This window comes from Anser anser (assembly GCF_964211835.1).
Source record: "Anser anser genome assembly, chromosome: W".
Classification (NCBI taxonomy): Eukaryota; Metazoa; Chordata; class Aves; order Anseriformes; family Anatidae; genus Anser; species Anser anser.
The window spans coordinates 6,192,022-6,214,128 of record NC_139731.1 but is presented as its reverse complement, the minus strand read 5'-3'; the positions used below and the strand labels follow the sequence as shown (position 1 = coordinate 6,214,128).

At 45.8% G+C, this 22,107-nt stretch overlaps 2 protein-coding genes and 1 pseudogene across 19 annotated transcripts in view; 1 reads left to right on the top strand and 2 right to left on the bottom strand.

Annotated features, from left to right (window-relative positions):
* Nucleotides 1-22,107, bottom strand: part of LOC310888710 (arrestin domain-containing protein 3-like) — a 494,161-nt pseudogene that overhangs the window by 369,857 nt on the left and 102,197 nt on the right. The window lies entirely within an intron of this gene.
* LOC310888706 (transcription factor RFX3-like) overlaps nucleotides 1-22,107 on the top strand; it is a 258,874-nt gene that overhangs the window by 203,815 nt on the left and 32,952 nt on the right. For 16 of the 17 annotated variants that reach the window (XM_083815661.1, XM_083815657.1, XM_083815658.1 and 13 more), the window contains 3 exons: nucleotides 6,420-6,532; nucleotides 7,330-7,445; nucleotides 8,270-8,424. In XM_083815661.1, the coding sequence (XP_083671787.1) occupies nucleotides 6,420-6,532; nucleotides 7,330-7,445; nucleotides 8,270-8,424 (384 nt within the window). Of the gene's footprint in view, nucleotides 1-6,419; nucleotides 6,533-7,329; nucleotides 7,446-8,058; nucleotides 8,143-8,269; nucleotides 8,425-22,107 lie in introns of those variants that run through there. The other variant, XM_083815659.1, reaches the window with a different exon arrangement.
* Nucleotides 16,531-18,459, bottom strand: LOC310888708 (uncharacterized protein; the record flags this gene model as incomplete). The annotated part of the gene is made up of 1 exon (XM_083815674.1): nucleotides 16,531-18,459. One exon carries the CDS (start codon nucleotides 18,457-18,459, stop codon nucleotides 16,900-16,902), a length of 1,560 nt encoding a protein of 519 aa, XP_083671800.1. The 3' UTR covers nucleotides 16,531-16,899.

Genomic DNA, 22,107 nt, shown 5'->3' with positions numbered 1-22,107 from the left:
ACCAACCCGTGCTGGTATCTGCCACCCCTATACACAAGACGAAACAAAGGATGCGAAAGTCAGCTCATTTAGCAAGGGAAGAAACTCCTACTAAGAAGGGGACAGAGGAAGAAGAGGATGAGGCAGGCTATTCAGAAGCAGGGCCATCACGGGAACAGGAAGAGAAAGAGGCAGATCTCATAAACGTGGCACTAACCACCTGATCCCTATTCCTGGGTGAGCTGTGAGATGTGCAAAAAGATTTCATCCATCATCCACTGAGCACATTGTCACCTGGCTGCTCTGATGCTGAGATAATGGGGCCAGTAGCCTGGAATTAGAGGACAGAGAAGATGAGCAACTGGGATCTCTCGCTAGGGAAGGGGGCACTGATAAAGAGATTGGAAAGGGGGCACAAGTCCTCAGCCTCTGTAAGTGACTCCAGTCAGGCGCGAAGAACAGGTGTCCCTTCAAGGAAGATGTAATATGTCACCCAGGCAAGTGGAACACTATGGAGAGAGGTATCTAGTACCTGCGGGAATTACTTGTGCTGGAGGTGATTTATGATGACCTGGACAACGAACAGCTATCCAAAGATCCAGATGAAGTCCAGTGCACGCGACCCACGTGGAGGAAATTTGTATGGAGTGCACCATCGTTGTACCCTAGCTCATTGGCAGTAATGACATGGAAAGATGGAAAGGACCACACAGTGAATGAATTGGCTGGACAATACTGGCAGTACGAAGAAAGTCTCTTCTTCCCTATGGAACTGCATCTCTGCTGTGGAGAAACTTTCTCAAGCAGTTCATCAACTCAAAGAATGCTTTGGAGAAACTTTCCCAAGAGGTCCACCAACTTAAAGAGAATATATCTTCCTCCCCACATGTACGAAACAGTATCTCAGCTATTAGAAATGAGAGTCCCTCTGCTCAAGAAATGGGATATAGTGGGTACACACCCCGTGCCACCCTGTGGTTTTACCTACGTGACCATGGAGAGGACATGAGGAAGCAGGATGGAAAATCTACCTTGACCATAGAGGCACGGGCACATGAGTTGTAAGGAAAAAGAATTGCAAAAGGGGGTTCTTCTGGGAAAACTACTGATCCAGTTTCCAGTGAGCAGTCCCCCAGACAGAGTAATGAATGCTATGACCAGGACTGGAGGGGCCCTGCCTCCAGACAGGTAGAGGAAAAGGACTTTATTGGACTCTGTGGATTTGATGGCCTGGCACGTCAGACCCACAGAAGTATAAGGCTCTAGGGGACACAGGTGCACAGTATACCCTAATGACATCAAGCTATAAAGGGACAGAACTCATCTGTATCTCTGGAGTGACAGGGGGATCCCAACAGCTAACTGTATTGGAGGCCGAAGTGAGTCTAACTGGGAATGAGTGGCAAAAGCATCCCATTGTGACTGGCCCAGAGGCTCTGTGCATCCTAGGCATAGACCACCTAAGGAGAGGGTACTTTGAGGACCCAAAAGGGTACAGGTGGGCTTTTGGTATAGTTGCCTTGGAGACGGAAGAAATTAAAAAGGTGTCTAACTTGCCCAGTCTCTCAGAGGACCCTTCTGTTGAGGGCTTGCTCAGGGTTAAAGAAAAACAGGTGCCAATCCGTTACCACAACGGTGTACCAGCAGCAACATCGCACCAACCGAGACTCCCTGATTCCCATCCATAAGCTGATTCGTTGACTGGAGAGCCAAGGAGTGACCACCAAAACTCGCTTACCCTTTCATAGTCCCATATGGCCAGAGCAGAAGTCTATTGGAGAGTGGAGGCTAACAGTGGATTATTGTGGCCTAAATGAAGTCACACCACTGCTGAGTGCTGCAGTGCCAGACATGCTGGAACTTCAATAAAACTGGAATCAAAGGCAGCCAAGTGGTACGCCACAACTGATATCGCTAATGCATTTTTCTCCATCCCTTTAGCAGCAGAGTGGAGGCCACAGTTTGCTTTTACTTGGAGGGGCATCCAGTACATGTGGAATCGACTGCCTTGGGGTGGAAACACATCCCTACCGTTTGCCATGGACTGATCCAGTGTGCACTGGAACAGGGGGAAGCTCCTGAACGCCTGCAGTACATTGATGACGTCCTCGTGTGGGGCAACACAGCAGAAGAAGTTTTTGAGAAAGGGAAGAAAATAGTCCAAATCCTTCTGAAAGCCAGTTTTGCCATAAAACAAAGTAAGGTCAAAGGACCCGCACATGAGATACATTTTTCAGGAATAAAATGGCAAGATAGATGGTCATCGTCAGATCCCAGTGGATGTGATCAACGAAATAACATTTATGTCTCCACTAACTAGCAAAAAGAAACACAAGCTTTCTTAGGCATTGTGGGTTTTTGGAGAATGCACATTCCAAATTACAGTCTGATTGTAAGCCCACTCTATCAAGTGACCCGTAAGAAGAATGATATCAAATGGGGCCCTAAGCAATGATATGCCTTTGAACTAATTAAATGGGAGATAGTTCATGCAGTAGCCCTTAGGCAGTCCATGCAGGACGAGGTAAAAAATGTGCTCTACACCACAGCTGGGGAGAATGGCCCCACCTGGAGCCTCTGGCAGAAAACATCAGGGGAGAGTCAAGGTCAACCCCCAGGGTTTTGGAGTCAGGGATACAGAGGATCTGAGACCTGCTATACTCCAACTGAAAAAGAGATATTGGCAGCATATGAAGGGGTTCGAGCTGCTTCAGAAGTGGCTGGTACTGAAGCATAGCTCCTCTTGGCACCTCGACTGCCGGTGCTGGGCTGGATGTTCAACTGATGCTACGTGGAGGAAGTAGGTTGCACTGATCACACAAGAAGCTCGAATAGGAAACTCCAGTCGCCCAGGAATTTTGGAAGTGATCACGGACTGGCCAGAAGGCAAAGATTTTGGAATATCACCAGAGGAGGAGGTGACACGTGCTGAAGAGGCCCCGCTGTATAACAAGATACCAGAAAATGAGAAGCAATGTGCCCTCTTCACTGATGGGTCCTGCCGTATTGTGGGAAAGCATTGGAAGTGGAAGGCTGCTGTATGGAGTCCTACATGACAAGTTGCGGAAACTGCTGAAGGAGAAGGTGAATCGAGCCAATTTGCAGAAGTGAAGGCCATCCTGCTGGCTTTAGAAGTTGCTGAATGGGAAAAGTGGCCAGTGCTCTATCTCTATAGTGATTCATGGATGGTAGCAAATGCCCTGTGGGGGTGGTTACAGCAATGGAAGCAGAGCAACTGGCAGCGCAGGGGCAAGCCCATCCGGGCTGCTGCACTGTGGCAAGAAATTGCCGCCCGGGTAGAAAACCTAGTTGTAAAAGTATTCTATGTAGATGCTCATGTACCTGAGAGTCAGGCCACTGGAGAACATCAAAACAACCAGCAGGTGGATCAGGCTGCTAAGATTGAAATGGCTGAGGTGGATCTGGACTGGCAACATAAGGGTGAATTATTTATGGCTTGGTGAGCCCATGACACCTCAGGCCATCAAGGCAGAGATGCAACATACAGATGGGCTCGTGATCGATGGGTGGACCTGGCCATGGGCACCATTGCACAGGTTATCTATGAATGCGAAACATGTGCTGCAAACAGACAAGCCAAGCGTTTAAAGCCTCCCTGGTATGGAAGATGATGGCTGAAATATAAATACGGGGAGGCCTGGCAGACTGATTATATCATACTCCCACAAACCTGCCAAGGCAAGCACCATGTGCTTACAGTGGTGGAAGCAACCACCGGATGGCTGGAAACATATCCCGCGCCCCATGCCACCACCCAGAACACTATCCTGGGCCTTGAGAAGCAAGTCCTATGGCATCATGGCACCCCAGAAAGAATTGAGTCAGACAATGGGACTTATTTCCGAAACAACCTTATAGATACCTGGGCCAAAGAGCATGACACTGAATAGGTATGTCACATCCCCTATCATGCACCAGCCTCCGGGAAAATCAAAAGATGCAATGGGCTGAGACATTCAAACATTGGGATGCGCATTTAGCAAAGGCCACCTGGTTAGTCAACACTAGAGGATCTGCCAACTGAGCCGGACCTGCCCAATCAAATCTCATACGTACTGTAGAAGGGGATAAAATCCCTGTAGTGCACATAAAGAACATGCTGTGGAAGACAGTCTGGGTTATTCCTGCCTCGAGCAAAGGCAAACCTGTCTGTGGGATTGCTTTTGCTCATGGACCTGGGTGCACTTGGTGGGTAATGCAGAAGGATGGGGAGGTCCGGTGTGTACCTCAAGGGGATTTGATGTTGAGAAAGAATAGCCCACGATTTGAATTGTATTATGTTAATTGCTGTATAATACTGCATGTAATCACTACTATGGTTGCTATATGTCCCATCAGCAGTATTACAGTAAGAGTCACCCAGATTAATGAAGAATGTATTTTGATGGAACTGAGCGAAGTGCAGCAGTGATAGAACCAGACAAGCGCAGCGGTGATGGAGCCAGAGCTGGCCTCAGCATGCAACAATTCAACACCACACCCCATCTCTCTTGCCCTGAAGGATTGTTATGACAGATGGAACCCGGAGTCATGGACTAAACGAACTCCATAGACATTTTAGAGTGACGGCCCATATACTAAGGGAATGATATCTGTGTGTGCATATATCAAAAGACAGAAAAGTGGTGATTAATTGGGATGCATTGGAAAGTGGGACCCGAGCATGATGTAAAGGGTATGGAATAACGGGTGGATCTTGTCCTGGTTTCGGTTGGGATAGAATTCATTTTCTTCATAGCCACTGGTATGTGCCATGTTTTGGATTTAGGAGAAAAATAATGTTGATAACACACCGATGTTTTAGTTGTTGAAGAGCAGTGCTTACACAGAGGCAAGGGCTTTTCAGCTTCTTATGCCAGCGAGAAGGCTGGGGGTGCACAAGAAGCTGGGTGGGGACAGAGCCAGGACAGCTGACCCAAACTGGCCAAAAGGGATATTCCATACCATATGGTGTCATACTGAACGATAAAAACTGGGAAGGTTGGGTGGGGGGGAGATCTCTGCTCGGGGAGTTACTGGGCATTGGTCGGCAGGTGGTGAGCAATTACATTTTGCATCACCTGTTGTATATACATTTATGTATAGTAGTAGTAGTAGTCTCAGGATTATTTTCTCTTCCTTTTCTGTTCTATGTAACTGTCTTTATCTCAACCCACAAGTTTTGTGATTTTTATTTTCAATTCTCTCCCCTATCCCAGTGGGGGGGGGGGGGGGGGGGAGGGGGGGGGGGAGTGAGTGTATGGCTGTTTGGTGCTTAGCTGCCTGCCAGGTTAAACCACAACAGGTTTTAAACTAAAAAAGGGTAGATTTAGATTAGATATAAGGATGAAATTCTTTACTATGAGGGTGGTGAGGCACTGGAACAGGCTGCCCAGAGAAGTTGTGGATGCCACATCCCTGGAAGTGTTCAAGGCCAGGTTGGATGGGGCTTTGAGCAACCTAGCCTAGTGTGGGAGGTGTCCCTGCCCATGGTGGGGCGGGGGGGGGTGGGGGGGGTGGGGGGGGTGGGGTGTCCAGCCTTCCCATGTCTAGGAGGCTTTTGAATATCCTCAAGGAGAGAGACTCCACAACCTCTCTGTGTAACCTGTTCCAGTGTTCTGCCACCTGCACATAAAATGGGATTATATTATATATATATTGCATTTGTTGATGTAACTGATCTTATTGATTTCCCATCTGTGGAAACAAATGGTAATTTAGTAATTTGCTAAAGTAAAAAAGCCTATTAAATATCTTATTGCAATAATTGTACACTTAGTTTTGAGTTCATACATTGATATTTTGAAGATCCACATTCTTTGGCCTAGCCTTGCTGTTACTGAAATCATTGGGAACCTTAGGCTATAGTTCACGTTTTTGAATTTTTCCTTCCACGTTCTCCCTGGTTGACAATATATTCCCCCACTTGGCCCCATACTAGTGTATCTCTTAGAAACATTTGTGAGCAATAGTAAACGTACATGTTGGCTATAGTTGAAAGTCTTGTAAATTTCAAATAAATATATGCTGCTGAGTCTAGGAAACCCTTACATTCATGACAATACAAAAACTATTCAACTGATAAAAACAAAAAAACATTTAATAGTATTAACCTCTTATATTCTGCTTTATCCTGTCATATTCTTTGATATCTTAGCTTTTTTTTTATATACAGATACAATATATGTGTGAAATCATTTTAATCTGCTACCTGCCAAGAATAACTTAATATCTCCTTTTGTTTAAAAAAAAAAGCTAGCTGGTTTGTTAACAATTTTTTTTTGCAACATTAAAATATATTAAATATGAAAGACATTCCTCTTTGGGCATTATGACCTTCTAGACTTTATATATTTACATCATTCTTAAATCTTTTCTAATTGAGCTGTAGTTGGCACCATTCACAATGGTTTTCTTCTGTTATGTTGTCATGGAAACAGATACATCTCGAATACTTCCAGAGTTTGGAGAAGTTGAAATATCTTCTCTACCAGATGGTACTGCTCTTGAAGACATAAAATCATTGCAAAGTCTTTATCGAGAGCACTGTGAGGTAAGGGAAAAAAGGCATTCACATAAATCATTCTTCATTGAAAATTCATGTCTTCTAGTGAGAATCAGTACAACTGGATGACTGACACAAAACATACTACAGGCAGGCTATTGATATCTGATGTGCTAACCAAATAGTTTGCTTATTTCATTAAAAATGAAATTGGAAAAACGATTTCTCTGAAATTTCTCTTTACCAGGAAAGAAAAAAATGTGTAATAGAATACTGAGACTGGAATATAATAATGCATATATTTGGAGATTTTTAGATAAATTACACTTTAGATATATGCAGAGCTTTGCTTTTGTTTATAGGGGTTGAAATCAGATTAAATTATTGTTTCTAGCATTTATGTTAAAAACAAGCTCGCTATTTTCTTCAAGTTTTAAAGAAACAAGTTGTTTAAGGTTGTTAACATTTCATATTAAATAATGTCTTAAAATTATTGTTGAAGGTGCCTGAAAAAATTTAATGAAGTAAAAAAATTAATGAAATAGCAATTTTCCTACGTGTTTTTAATAGTGTTAAAAGTTCTGTTTAGGTGAAGTCACCTGATATGTTTCCTTAAGCTCTTTTCTGGAGAATTCTTTCTATTTTCACTTGGACTGATCTGAGTCTGTGCACACTAGTAAAATTCATCGCTAAAAAGCTATTAAAATACATTGTTTATTTATAAATCTAATTTTTTATCACTTTTTCTGAAAAATGACTAAGGGGAGGGGAGAGCTATACCACTGGAAGGAGCTGGAGGAGAAAAATGGCAGAAGACTATCTGCACTTGTTTTATATTGTTTTAGGCAATAGTGGATGTTGTTGTGAATCTTCAGTTTAGCCTGATAGAAAAATTGTGGCAAACTTTCTGGCGCTATTCTCCTTCTGCTCCAGCTGATGGCACTGGTATTATTGAAGCAAGGTCAGTATATGTCTCTCTTAAATAAATAATAATTTATTATTATATTGTTTACTATTATTTATAATTTAATAAACAGCCCTGTTTAATAGAGGGTACTTTAGGAGAACATGATGATGGAAACGTGGATGATGTTAGAGGATACATTTCAGCAAGTGTTGGCTGGGGGGGGTTGGAACACTGAAACCACCGCCGCCGCCACCGCCGCCGCCCCCCCCCCCCCCCCCCCCAAAAAAAAAATAATGGACAGGAAAAAGTAGATGTTAGTAAGATAAGGAAAAGAACAAAGACATGAGGCCATCGTTGACAGTAAAAATACCCCTGATCAGAAGAAACTAAACTATTCTATTCTATTCTAAATGATGTCAGCAAGACAAACCTCACTTAGCTTCCTGACTCTTCCAAAACTAGTTGTTTTATTCATGTTTCCAGATCTCATGATTTACTAACCAAGGCCAGTAAATGTCTCTCTTTACTCTATCATCATAATATAACAGCAGGTGTCAAATCAAAGCCTTGAAATGACTGTATACATCTTCCATTTTTTCCTTTGTTTGGATGACTATAGTCAAAGTATCTTTACACAGTATACTGTCCCGTTCTTTTAAATTCCAAGGACCATTTTTATGCTACCTCTGCATAATTTATGGGCTGGAGCTGAACTTTGGAGGCCATTTTTCCCCAGTTTCATATGAACAAGGTAAAGAGGTTCAATTGGATGTAACTGAGACTTTTATAAAGTTTTTATTAAATAAGCAAAGTCCATTGTACTTATCTGTATGTAAATGCATTTTCACTTATTAATTTGTTACTTTTATTCACGCCAGCAACCTGACTGAAATAGAAAGTCGACTTCCAAAAGGAAAACTGATTGCTCTGTGCAAAAATGAGTCTATTCTGAAATGGATTTGTAATTGTGACCATGTGATGTACCAGGCTTTGGTGGAGATTCTCATTCCTGATGTCCTTAGACCTATTCCTAGTAAGTTAAACACAGATAACACCTCATAAGAATTTTGGTTTGGTTTGTTTTATGTGGTGGTGTTTTTGTGCATCACGTGAAACTTTTGGGAATGATTTCGAAGGATATAAATGTAGCATGTGTCATCTTTCCTTAATTCTGTTGAGTAGGAAGGTGTACTGGAGTTGATGTAAGCACTGTATTTAAAGAAAAGGAGACTGGATATTTCACTGCATTTAGGGAACTCTCCAGAAGTTTTTGGAATATATTTCCCTATGAAAGATGCTTTTGTCACTGCAAAGTCTAAGTTTTTATTAATTTTAAGATAAAAATGGGTTCCTTTACACACTGGCACTAGTCTACCTGACAGATGAGAATGCACTATGGTCCTGAGTCTGAGTCCACTAATGTCAGACAGTCTTTCCACTGACTTCAGTAGACCTTAGCATTACATATAAAAAAACTTTCCCAGACCAGACTTTCCCTCTGGCCTCAGGGTCCTGGGGTTCCTGAAAGCAGTCCTTACCAGTAAAGACTGAGGTGAAGAAGGCATTCAGTACCTCATCCTTTCCCATGTCCTTGGTCTTCAGGATCCCTGCTCCATTCAGCAGCAGGCCCACATTTTCCCTGGTCTTCATTTTGCTGCTGATGTACCCGTAGAAGCTCTTAATGTTGCCCTTCATATCCCTCGCCAGTTTCAACTCCAGGTGGGCTTTGGTTTTCCTAACCCCATCTCTGTACTCTCAGACAGTGTCTCTGTATTCCTCCTGGGTCGCTTGCCCCTTTTTCCGGCTCCCATATGCTTCCTTTTTATGTTTGAGTTTAGTCAGGAGCTCCTTGTTCATCCACACAGGCTTCCTGCCACCTTTGCTCGATTTCCTGCTCACTGGGATGGACCATTCTTGAGCATGGAGGAGGTGATTCTTGAATATCCCTGGACCCTCCTCTGCTCTCCAGGACTCTCCCCCGTGGGATTCTTCCAAACAGGTCCCTGCACAGGCCAAAGTCTGCTCTCCTGAAATTTAGAGTTGTGATCCTCCATTTGCATTGCTCCCTCCTCTCAGGATTCTCAGCTCCACCATCTCACGGTCAATGCAGCCCAGGCTGCTCACAACCTTCCAGGATGCTCCAACCACAGTTCTTCCTTGTTTGTAAGAATTGCATCCAGCAGAGTGTCTCCCCTTCAGCCCTGTTTTTCTGATTACAAGCTCTCTCTTTTCCATAACACCCTGCACCCGTTCCTTGTCAACCCATTCCACCACTTCCTCATTTGATTGTGGGCCTTCCTTGTCATTTCTAGTTTAAAGCTCTCCTCACCAGGTTGGCCAGCCTGCTGGTAAAGATGCTTTTGCCCCACTTGGTCAGGTGGATCCCATCTCTTTAGCAGTCTTTGATTCTTAAAGAGACATCCCCACGGTCATAAAAAACAAATCCCTATTGTCATCACCAGCTGGGCAACCAACTGTTGACCCACAGGATCCTCCCATTCCTCCTCAAACCCTTCCTTCTCACTGGAAGGATCAAGGAGGATATTGCCTGAGCCCCCCATGACCTTGTTCCATTGCCTCCAGGTGCATGTAGTCACACTGGCTATGACTCCAGGTCTCCCCTGGCAGTATTGTCGGTGACGATTCATAAGGGGTAATAGTCCGAGGGCCGGACAAACCTCTGCAATATCTCTACAACATCCCAGATCCAAGCCCCCAGAAAATAGTAAACCTCTCAACACAGCAGGTCAGGTCAGCACATGTGGTCCCCCATCCCCTACAGCACAGAGTTTCCCGTTGTTATCACTTGCCACTTCCTTCTGGTACTGCTGCATGGCTCAGGCTTAGTTAGCTTGGATGCTTCACTGGACAGAGTTCCCAGACCCTCATCTGCTCTGAAGGTGCCAAACCTGTTCTTTAGTTGGAGATATGCAGGTGGAGCGGGAGCCTTCTTCCTGTTGTCAGAAGTCACAAGCTTCCAGTCTTCGCCATTTCCAACCCTTTAGGTTGGAAATTAGGAGAAATTTCTTCTCAGAAAGAGTAGTTAATAGTAGTTAGTCCCCTTAATGATTCTATGATTCTAACTCAATAAGCACAGACCACCCAATCCTCCTTCAATACAGCTGGGGGTTCAGGCTGCGGGGTCTTGGAGATGAACCGTTCAATCTCTTTCTTATCACCTCTGGCACTACACAATCTGCTGACCTCCTCCCGCACCTCCTCGGCAGCACAGATCCTGTACTGCTGCACACCTTCTGCAGGGAAGGAGACTGTCTCCCTCTGCCCCAGCCTCAGTGAGAGACCCCAGGCACTCCTTGTACCCTGAGAGCTGCATCCTCCCTTGGGAGTTTGGTCTGGATTGAGGCCTCTGATATTGTAGGGATAGTTGCTCCAACAGCTGGAGGTGGTGCCCTGCAATGCATTAACAGCATTGCTTAGGACATGGATGCAATTCTCTGCAAAGTTTCTGGCCCCCTTCTGTGTAACCTGCTGAGCAAAGTGCTGCATCTGTTGGCTGCCTCCGCTAGCAATGTTGTAAGAAGCAACTCAGGAAAATATTTGCAAGCATTACTTTGTAGAAGGTATTATCAAGCAAGGAAATAAAGGCTAGTGTTACCACATGATGAAGACTGAAATAACTACAGAAAAGATGCACAGTAAATAAAACATCTACGTTTATTGCTTATATGTAAGTTTGCAGAAAAAAGTAATAACTGCAGACTCTTGCTTGTGTATCAACACTAAAACCTTCTTGATTATTTATGTTTGCAGTAGAAATTAAAATGTAGAAGACCTCACCCTTGCAGGTCACTGAATTTAGTGATTAGAATCGAAATATCATAACATGATTAGAATCAAAATAACATAACATATGCTTTGTGCCACTAACTGGTTAAAAATAGCAAAGTAAAAGTCATATAAACTCTATCTAGCTTTTAAAATTTTTAAGCAAAGCTTAGAAAGTTAACTAGACTAAGCCTCCTAGAAGGCTTAACTATATCCAAGCATCAAAATTAAATATGTATCTCATTTCACTAAAAACAGTAAAGAAATTACATAATTGCTTTCTATAAAGAATGACTTCTGTCTTCCAGTAGATCCTCATAGAGAAGCTGTTAAAAGTATGGGCTGGATGAGCAGACAGTGAGGTGGACTGAAAACTGGCTGAACTGCCAGGCCCAGAGGGTGGTGGTCAGTGGCATGAAGTCTAGTTGGCTGAGGGAGTTGGGACTGTGTAGCACAGAGAAAAGAAGGCTCGGGAGAAGTCTCATACGTAAAAAATATCTCAGGGTATAAAGACAGAACCAGGCTCTTTTGTCCAGTGAAATATCAAGAAGCAATAAGCACAAACTGAAACAAAGGAGGTTCTGTCTGAACATTAGGAAACACTTCTTTACTGTGAGGATGACCGGAACAGGTTGCCCAGAGAAGTTGTGGAGTCTCCCTCCTTGAAGATCTTCAAAAGCCGCCTAGACATGGTCCTGGGCAAGCTGCCCTAGGTGGCCCTGCTTGAACAGGGGGGTTGAACGAGATGATCTCCAGAGGTCCCTTCAAACCTCAACCCTTCTGTGATTATGTGATTCTGTAATAAAGATTCAAGTTATAGAGAGAGATGTGTATAAAAGTCCTAATTCAGCAAAATCATATCAGCCAATTCTTAATTTAGTAGGGATGAACTTTGAGCAAGTACTCAAAGACAAGCAGTTAAATGTATTTTAAGAGCCCAATGCTTAAATATTTTGCTGAATCAGTTTTTTTGTTGTTGTTGTTGTTGGGGGTTTTGAGGGGAGGTGCTTAAGAAAAAAAAAGAAAAAGCAAATGTACTCCAAGAGGTATATTAGAATATAAGTAGAAGTAATAGTAATGCAGTTATGAAAAATTATGAATCATAGAATCACAAAATGATTTGGGTCGGAAGGGACCTTAAAGATCATCTAATTCCAGCCCCCCCCCCACACACACACCCCGCCCTGGGCAGGGAAACTCCCACTAGACCAGGTTGCACAAAGCCCCATCCAACCTGGCCTTGAACTCTTCCAGGGATGGGGCATCCACAACCTCTCTGGGCAACCTCTTCCAGTGCCTCACCACCCTCAGAGTAAAGAACTTCTTCCTAATGTCTAATCTAAATCTACCCTTTTTTAGTTTAGAGCCATTCCCCCTTGTCCTATCGCTCCACTCCCTGACAAAGAGTCCCTCCCCAGCTTTCCTGTAGGCCTCCCCTTGGGTACAGGAATGTCGCTATAAGGTCTCCCCGGAGCCTTCTCTTCTCCAGGCTGAACAACCCCAACTCCTTCAGCCTGTCTTCATAGGAGAGGTGCTCCAGCCCCTTGGTCATCTTCGTGGCCCTCCTCTGGACTCATTTTAACAGGTCCACGTACTTCTTATATTGGGGGCCCCAGAGCTGGACACGGTACTCCAGGTGGGGTCTTACGAGAGCAGAGTAGAGGGGGAGAATCACCTCCCTCGACCTGCTGGCCACGCTTCTTTTGATGCAGCCCAGGATACAATTGGCTTTCTGGGCTGCAAGCACACACTGCCGGCTCATGTTGAGCTTCTCATCCACCAACACCCCCAGGTCCTTCTCTTCAGGGCTGCTTTCAGTCCATTCTCTGCCCAGCCTGTATTTGTGCTTGGGATTGCCCCGGCCCAGATGCAGTACCTTGCACTTGGCCTTGTTGAACTTCACGAGGTTTGCACAGGCCCACCTCTCAAGCCTGTCCAGGTCCCTCTGGATGGCATCCCTTCCCTCCAACTGATCTCCACCTGGACACTGAGTCGTTGACCATCCAGCCAATTCCTTACCCACCGAATGGTCCAATCCGTCAAAAACAACCGCTCTCTCATTCCCCCTCCTTAGATGAGGAGGGGAAGAAGTAAAGGAAAGAACAACTCACGGGTTGAGACAAGGATGATTTAATTAAAGGGAAAAAAATAATTATTAAGGAAAGAGTATTATTAATTAAACAATTTAACTAAACAATTTAACTAAACAATTAACAATTAACAATTTAACTAAAGGGGAAAAAGGAAAGGGGAAAAGGGAGGGGGAAAGGGAAAACTAAGCGAAACAAGCAAAGGCTATGTGGAAGTGCAGAGGAAAGAAATTACTCTCTACTTCCCACAAATGAGCGATGCTTGACCACCTCCTTGAAGCGTTTTAATCAATTCTACTGTTATCTCAACCCTTCGAGCCCCACGTTGGGCGCCAAAAAGGACCGTAGTGGTTTTACCGTGCTGGGCAGCTGAACACCACAACCGCTCTCTCACTCCCCCTCCTTAGATGAGGAGGGGAAGAAGTAAAGGAAAGAACAACTCATGAGTTGAGATAAGGATGATTTAATTAAAGGGAAAAAAATAATTATTAAGGAAAGATTATTATTAACTAAACAATTTAACTAAACAATTAACAATTTAACTAAAGGGGAAAAAGGAAAGGGGAAAAGGGAGGGGGAAAGGGAAAACTAAGTGAAACAAGCAAAGGCTATGTGGAAGTGCAGAGGAAAGAAATTACTCTCTACTTCCCACAAATGAGCGATGCTTGACCATGTCCTTGAAGCAGGGTCTCAACGCACGTAGCCGGTGTTCGGGAGGAGGACAGACATTTTCACAACGAGAGCCCACCCCTCCCCTCTTCCTCCTTTTTCCACCTTTTATTGCTGAGTGTGACATCGTATGGTATGGAATATCCCTTTGGTTGGTTTAGGTCAGCTGCCCTGGTGATGTTTCTTTTCTCACATCTTTCCCCACCCCTAGGGGAATTAGGGAGAGTCCTGATGCTGTGCCAGCACTGCTCAGCAGCAGACACAACACTGGTGTGATACCATTGCTGTTCTAGCTACGAGTGCAGAGCACAGCACTGTATGGGCTGCTGCAGGGAAAGTTAACATCCCAGCCCGACCCAGTACAGGGAGCTAGGGTTGTTTATACTGGAGAAGAGGAGGCTCAGGGGAGACGTTATCGCTCTCTACAACTACCTGAAAGAAAGTTGTGGGGAGCTGGGGGTCGGCCTCTTCTCGCAGATAACTAGTTGTTGTGGTTTAACCCGGCTGGCAGCTAAACACCACACAGCCGTTCGCTCACCCTCCCCCCTCCCTCTCTGGGATGGGGGAGAAAAACAGGAAAGTGAAGCCGGTGAGTTGAGATAAAGACAGTTTATTAAGACAGGAATATAATAATAACAATAATAATAATAATAGTGATAATGATAATAGTATTAACAATAATAATGTGTAAGAAAACAAGTGATGCACAATGCAATTGCTCACCACCCGCTGACCGATGCCCAGCCTATTCCCGAGCAGCCGGCCCCCCCACCCCGGCCAGCCACCCCTATATATTGCTTAGCATGACGTCAGATGGTATGGAATACCCCTTTGGCCAGTTTGGGTCAGCTGTCCTGGGTCTGTCCCCTCCCAGCTCCTGCTGCACCCCCAGCCTGCTCTCTGGCAGGACAGAGCGAGAAGCCGAAAAGTCCTTGGCCTGGTGTAAACACTGCTCTGCAACAATTAAAACATCAGCATGTTATCAGCGCTCTTCTCATCCTAATCCAAAACATAGCACCCTACCAGCTACTATGAGCTACTTAACTCTGTCCTAACTGGAACCAGGACAGATATCCACCCCTTATTCCATACCATTTATGTCATGCTCAGGTTACACTCTGTCCAATACATTCTAATTAATCACCATTTTCATCTATGATATATAGCAATCATGGTAGTGATGACATACAGTATTATATAATAATTAACATACTACAATTCAACTCATGGGCTATTCTCACCCAGTATCAAATCCCCTTGAGGTACACACCGGACTTCCCCATTCTTTTGCATTACCCACCAAGTGCATCCAGGTCCCTGAGCAAAAGCAATTCCACGAATGGGTTTGCCTTTTCCTGAGGCAGGAGTAGCCCAGACTGTTTTACCCAGCATGTTTCTTACGTGCACTACAGGAACTTTATCCCCTTCTACAGTGCGTAACAGGTTTGATTGGGCAGGTCCAGCTCGGTTGGCAGATCCCCTGGTATTGACTAACCAGGTGGCCTTTGCCAAATGTGTATCCCAATTTTTGAATGTCCCAGCACCCATTGCTTTCAGTGTAGTCTTCAACAGTCCATTGTATCGTTCAACTTTTCCAGATGCTGGTGCATGATAGGGGATGTGATACACCCACTCAATACCATGTTCTTTGGCCCAAGTGTCTATAAGGTTGTTTCGGAAATGAGTCCCGTTGTCTGACTCAATTCTCTCTGGGGTGCCATGTCGCCATAGGACTTGCTTTTCAAGGCCCAGGATAGTGTTCCGGGCGGTGGCATGGGGCACCGGATATGTTTCCAGCCATCCGGTGGTTGCTTCCACCATTGTAAGTACGTGGCGCTTGCCGTTGCGGGTTTGAGGGAGTGTGATGTAATCAATCTGCCAGGCCTCTCCATATTTATATTTCAGCCATCGTCCTCCATACCAAAGAGGTTTTGACCGTTTGGCTTGCTTGATTGCAGCACATGTTTCACAGTCATGAATAACCTGTGCTATAGTGTCCATGGTCAGGTCCACCCCTCGATCACGAGCCCATCTGTAGGTTGCATCTCTACCTTGATGGCCTGAGGTGTCATGGGCCCATCGGGCTATAAATAATTCACCTTTATGTTGCCAGTCCAGGTCCACCTGAGCCACTTCATTCACTGGGGGATTCTCCTCCGCTTTCCAGGCTATTATTGCCAATGAGCTGGCATATGATGATGGTGCACTCCGTACAAACTTCCGCCACATAGGTGGTATACGCTGGACTGCATCTGGATCTGCGGATGTTTGTGCGTCGTCTAGGTCCTTATAAATTACTTCCCGTACGGCCAATTCCCTCAGGTACTGAATTCCCTTCTCCATGGTGGTCCATTTGCCTGGTAGACATACAAGTTCTTCCTTGAAGGGATACCTTTCCTGCACAGCTGACAGGAGACGCCTCCAGAGGCTGCGAGATCGTGCTCCATCTCCAATTGCTTTGTCAATGCATGCGTCCCTAGCAAGGGATCCCAGCCGCCTGGCTTCCTTGCCCTCTAATTCCACATAATTGGCTCCAGTGTCCCAGCACCGGAGCAGCCAGGTGACAAGCTACTCACCTATACAGCGACCAAAATCTTTTCGCACATCTCGTAGCTCACGCTGGTATAGAGTCTGGGTAGTTACTGTTGATTTTTCGACACCCTCATCCTCATCTTCAGTTTCTTGCACCTTTGATGGCTGGTGTAGAGTCCGGGTAGTTACTGTTGATTTTTCAACATCCTCATCCTCATCTTCATCCTCCTGCACCTTTGATGGCCCAGCCTTGTCTTCACTATGCCCAGACTTAGCAGAAGACTGTCTGCGTTGTAAACGACCTGAGCCTCTATACCATTTCTTCACCTTGTCTACAGGGGCAACTTGCACTGCTACAGCTCGTTTCTCTAATCCAGACACAGGGTCTGCCACAGGGGTTGGAATACCCTCTGCGGGGTCAACTTGCACTGCTACAGCTCGTTTCTCTGACCCAGACACAGGGTCTGCCAAAGGGTTGGAATACCCTCTGCGGGGTCAACTTGCACTGCTACAGCTCGTTTCTCTAACCCAGACACAGGGTCTGCCACAGGGGTTGGAATACCCTCTGCGGGGTCAACTTGCACTGCTACAGCTCGTTTCTCTGACCCAGACACAGGAGTGGGAGCAGCTGCAGGAGCTGGAGCTGCTGCAGGGGCTGGAGTGGCTGCGGGAGCTGGAGCTGGAGCGGCTGCAGGGGCTGGAGCGGCTGCAGGAGCTGGAGCGGCTGCGGGACCTGGAGCTGGAGCGGCTGCAGGAGCTGGAGCGGCTGCAGGAGCTGGAACTGGAGTAGCTGCAGGAGCTGGAGCTGGAGCGGCTGCAGGAGCTGGAGCTGGAGCAGCTGCAGGGGCTGGAGCAGCTGCAGGAGCTGGAGCTGGAGCTGGAGCGGCTGCAGGGGCTGGAACTGGAGCGGCTGCAGGAGCTGGAGCGGCTGCAGGAGCTGGAGCGGCTGCAGGAGCTGGAACTGGAGCGGCTGCAGGAGCTGGAGCTGGAACGGCTGCAGGAGCGGGAGCGGCTGCAGGAGCTGGAGCGGCTGCAGGAGCTGGAGCGGCTGCAGGTGCTGGAACTGGAGCGGCTGCAGGAGCTGGAGCTGGAACGGCTGCAGGAGCGGGAGCGGCTGCAGGAGCTGGAGCGGCTGCAGGAGCTGGAGCGGCTGCAGGAACTGGAACTGGAGCGGCTGCAGGAGCTGGAGCTGGAGCGGCTGCAGGAGCTGGAGCGGCTGCAGGAGCTGTCGCTAGGTTGATAGTAGCATCAATTGCAGCTCGATAGGCACAAGCCAGACCCCAGCACGCTACAGTGATTTGTGTCACTTTGGAACTGCCAGAGTCATGACACCTTTTTTTCAAGCATTCTGCCAGCTTTTTAGGATTTTGCAGTTGTTCAGGGGTGAATGTCCAAAACACTGGAGGTGACCACTGCTCTAGAAACCTGCCCATATCCTCCCACACTCCCTGCCACTCCCAACTATCCCGCCTCAAGACAGATCTCCGGATGAGATTCCTAAGTAGTTGTTTAACCCTCAACAAAACCTGAAGCGCATTCAGGAGACATAACAACAAGAGCAGGCTGGTCTGAATATCCCAAGGATATTCAACATCTCGGAGAACCACCGTAACTAGCTCGGGGGATAAGAGGGTGGTGGTGAAGGAGAAAGGGAGAGTGAACAGGTAGGGAAACATGTCTTCCCCTGTCCCCTTCACAGATTGGCTCCCTAACGAAAACAGGCAATAGGTGTAATTGCTAATAGTTTCCGAGATATGGGTTCCAAAGTATAGAGTCGACGTCAGTGCTGAGTACAAATACCAGGTTAAAGTCGTGACCAGATATTTCATCATTTCATAAGCCATTGTTACACCGCACAGTACCATAACAATCTTAAACCAGGGCCCGGAAAGGATAAACAGTGCAACAGGGAGCACATACAGAAAGTAACGCACCATAAAACTCAATTTGGAATACAGGTACAGCAGACTGGAGATTAAGGCAATCAACATCGTGACTAGCAACTATTAAGCAGGTCCAATACTTATACCAATTTTAGTTTAACACACTCTGGTCAGATTTGTCGATATCTCAACCCTTCGTGCCCCACGTTGGGCGCCAAAAGGACTGTTGTGGTTTAACCCGGCTGGCAGCTAAACACCACACAGCCGTTCGCTCACCCTCCCCCCTCCCTCTCTGGGATGGGGGAGAGAAACGGGAAAGTGAAGCCGGTGAGTTGAGATAAAGACAGTTTATTAAGACAGGAATATAATAATAACAATAATAATAATAATAGTGATAATGATAATAGTATTAACAATGTGTAAGAAAACAAGTGATGCACAATGCAATTGCTCACCACCCGCTGACCGATGCCCAGCCTATTCCCGAGCAGCCGGCCCCCCCACCCCGGCCAGCCACCCCTATATATTGTTTAGCATGACGTCAGATGGTATGGAATACCCCTTTGGCCAGTTTGGGTCAGCTGTCCTGGGTCTGTCCCCTCCCAGCTCCTGCTGCACCCCCAGCCTGCTCGCTGGCAGGACAGAGCGAGAAGCCGAAAAGTCCTTGGCCTGGTGTAAACACTGCTCTGCAACAATTAAAACATCAGCATGTTATCAGCGCTCTTCTCATCCTAATCCAAAACATAGCACCCTACCAGCTACTATGAGCTACTTAACTCTGTCCTAACTGGAACCAGGACACTAGTGATAGGACAAGAGGGAATGGCCTCAGGTTGCACCAAGGGAGGTTCATATTGGAAATGAGGAGAAATTTCTTCTGAGGAAGAGTAGTCAGGCATTGGAATGGGTTGCCCAGGAAGGTGGTGGAGTCACCATCCGTGGGGGTGTTTAAGGAAAGGCTGGACTTGGTGCTTAGGGACATGGTTTAGTGGGTGATATTGGTGGTAGGGGGATGGTTGGACCAGATGATCTTGGAGGTCTTTTCCAACCTTAATGATTCTATGAATCTATGTGCCTTAGCATTGTTTCCAGGAGGATCTGTTCCATGACCTTGCCAGGCACAGAGGTGAGACTGACCAGCCTGTAGTTCCACAGGTCTTCCTTTTCTCCCTTTTTAAAAGTGGGGGTTATGTTTCCCCTCTCCTAGTCAGTGGACTGCCACAACTTCTCAAATATGATCGACAGTGGCTTAGCAACTACATCCGCCAGTTCCCTTAGGATCTCTGGATGCATCACATCAGGTCCCATGGACTTGAGAACCTTCCGGTTCCTTAGATGGTCTCGGAATTGGGTCTGTTTATCAGGAAAAATTATTAGTGAAATGTATGATGCAGTTAAACAGCATTGCAAAGAATTATAAAGCAGTCCAGGTTGGAAGGGACCTCAAAGGTCATCAGTGCTAACCTTTTTGTGGGAAAAGGGATCCTAGATGAGATCATATTTATCAGGGACTGTAGAGATAGGACAAGAAGTAATGGCTTAGCTGGTCAAGGGAAGTGATTGTCCCACTCTGCTCTGCACAGGTGTGGCCTCATCTTGTGTACTGTGTGCAGTTTTGGGCGCCACAGTATAGCAAAGATATAAAACTGTTAGAGAATGTCCAAAGGAGGGCTACAAAATGATCAAGGGTCTGGAGGGGAAGATGTATGAGGAGCGGCTGAAGTCACTTGGTTTGTTCAGCCTGGAGAAGAGGAGACTGAGGGGAAAACTCATGGTGGTCTACAGCTTCCTCACAAGGGGGAGCGGAAGGGCAGGCACTGATCTCTTCTCACTGGTGACCAGAGATAGGACCTGAGGAAACGGCTTGAAGCTGTGACAGGGGTGGTTCAGGCTGGATGCGGGGAAAAGGTTTTTCACCAACAGGGTGGTTGGGCACTGGAACAGGCTCCCCAGTGAAGTGGTCATGGCACCGAGCCTGCCAGAGTTCAAGAAGCGTTTGGACAATGCTCTCAGACCCATGGTCTGATTTTTTGGGTGGTCCTTTGGGGACCCAGGAGTTGGACTCGATGATCCTTGTGAGTCCCTTCCAACTCGGGATATTGTATGATTCTACGATGAAATTCTTTACTGTGAGGGTGGTGAGGCACTGGAAGAGGTTGCCCTGAGAAGTTGTGGATGCCACATCCCTGGAAGTGTTCAAGGCCAGGTTGGATGGGGCTTTGAGCAACCTGGTCTAGCGGGAGGTGTCCCTGCCCACGGCGGGGGGGTGGAATTAGATGATCTTTAAGGTCCCTTCCAACCCAGACCATTCTATGATTCTATGATTCTATGATCTATTCTATGATTCTATGATCTATCACACTGTCCAGTTGCATCTTGACAAACTTCAGTGATGGAGAATTTACCACATCCCTGGGGAGACTGTTTCAGTGATTAATTGTTCTCACTGTTAAAAATTCCTTTCTAATATCAAGATGAAACCCAGAATCAGAGAATATCCTGAGTTGGAAAGGACCCACCAGGATCACCGAGTCCAAATCCTGGGTCTGCATAGGACCACCCAAAAATCAGACCATATGTCAGAGAGCTATGTTTTAAGAAGCAACTCAGGAAAATATTTGCAAGCATTACTTTGTAGAAATCCCCCATCATAGGCAGGCCTCTTTTTTTTTTTTTTCTGGATAATTGGAAAAAGTACCAAAAGGTTTTCAGAATTCATCAGAATTTCATGATCACTCTATACTTTACTGTCCTCTAACAACATAGTTTAGCTAAAAAGAGGGAATACTATTTCTTTAGAATTTAGAACTCCTCTTCATTTATAGCTATAGTTCCTCTTTCTTCATTGCTCAAGACTTTTTTTTTCTGAAATCAAGTTGCCACTGAGGTGCTTCTTTCCATATTTATTTTTAAAACAGGTCATCCTGTTATGTGATAATGTGAAAAAGATCACATTATATGTTTTACATAGTATTTTTCTAGAAAAAAAAAGAAAAAAAAAAGATATTTTCCTTAACGAACTGTATATATTTAACCCATTATTTACAGTATTCCCTGTACTTTGACTTTTGGCGGATATTGGGGTGGTTCGAGTCTCCCCTGAGAACCAGAGGCTGCGAACACATGGCTTATTGCAGATACCTGAAGAAGGACTCATCGACTTCTTTCTGATCAGGCAGTCTGTATCAGACACGCACAAGATAACCCACATTCGTCTGCTGTCTAACCCTAACCCCTAAGCTCTCATCTTGCTCATCATCCGTCCTGAGGAGAAGGTCCATGCTTTCCAGTTCCTCTCTCACAAAGAGTCTTCCTGGCTTGTCCTTCCTAAAGAGGCTTCCTAAACCTCTTGCACTGGAGGCAACACTCCAGTGCTGCACAATATTTTTGATCCCTGAGATCATAGCCTTGCAACTGCTCGCAGACCTCTAATTCCTCCTGTTTTGCCCCATGCTGCAAGTTTTATTATATAGGCACTTCAAAGAGGCACCCACTCGTACTTATTTCCCCAAAAGGGCATGAAAGCTTTTCCATAATGCTGTTATCCTGACATTTCCTTATGTGCATATGCTGGAAGTGGGCCCCTTTTAGCCTCATTTTGTTGATTATGAGTTCTCTCCTGTTTACCTAACATTCTTTGCTTTCCTACCCATTCTGTGACTTCCTCACTTGACTGATGGCCATCCCTCCCCCATCATTCCTATTATAAAGTTCTTACCAGGTTGGCCAGCCTGTTGGCAAAGATGCTTTTGCTCT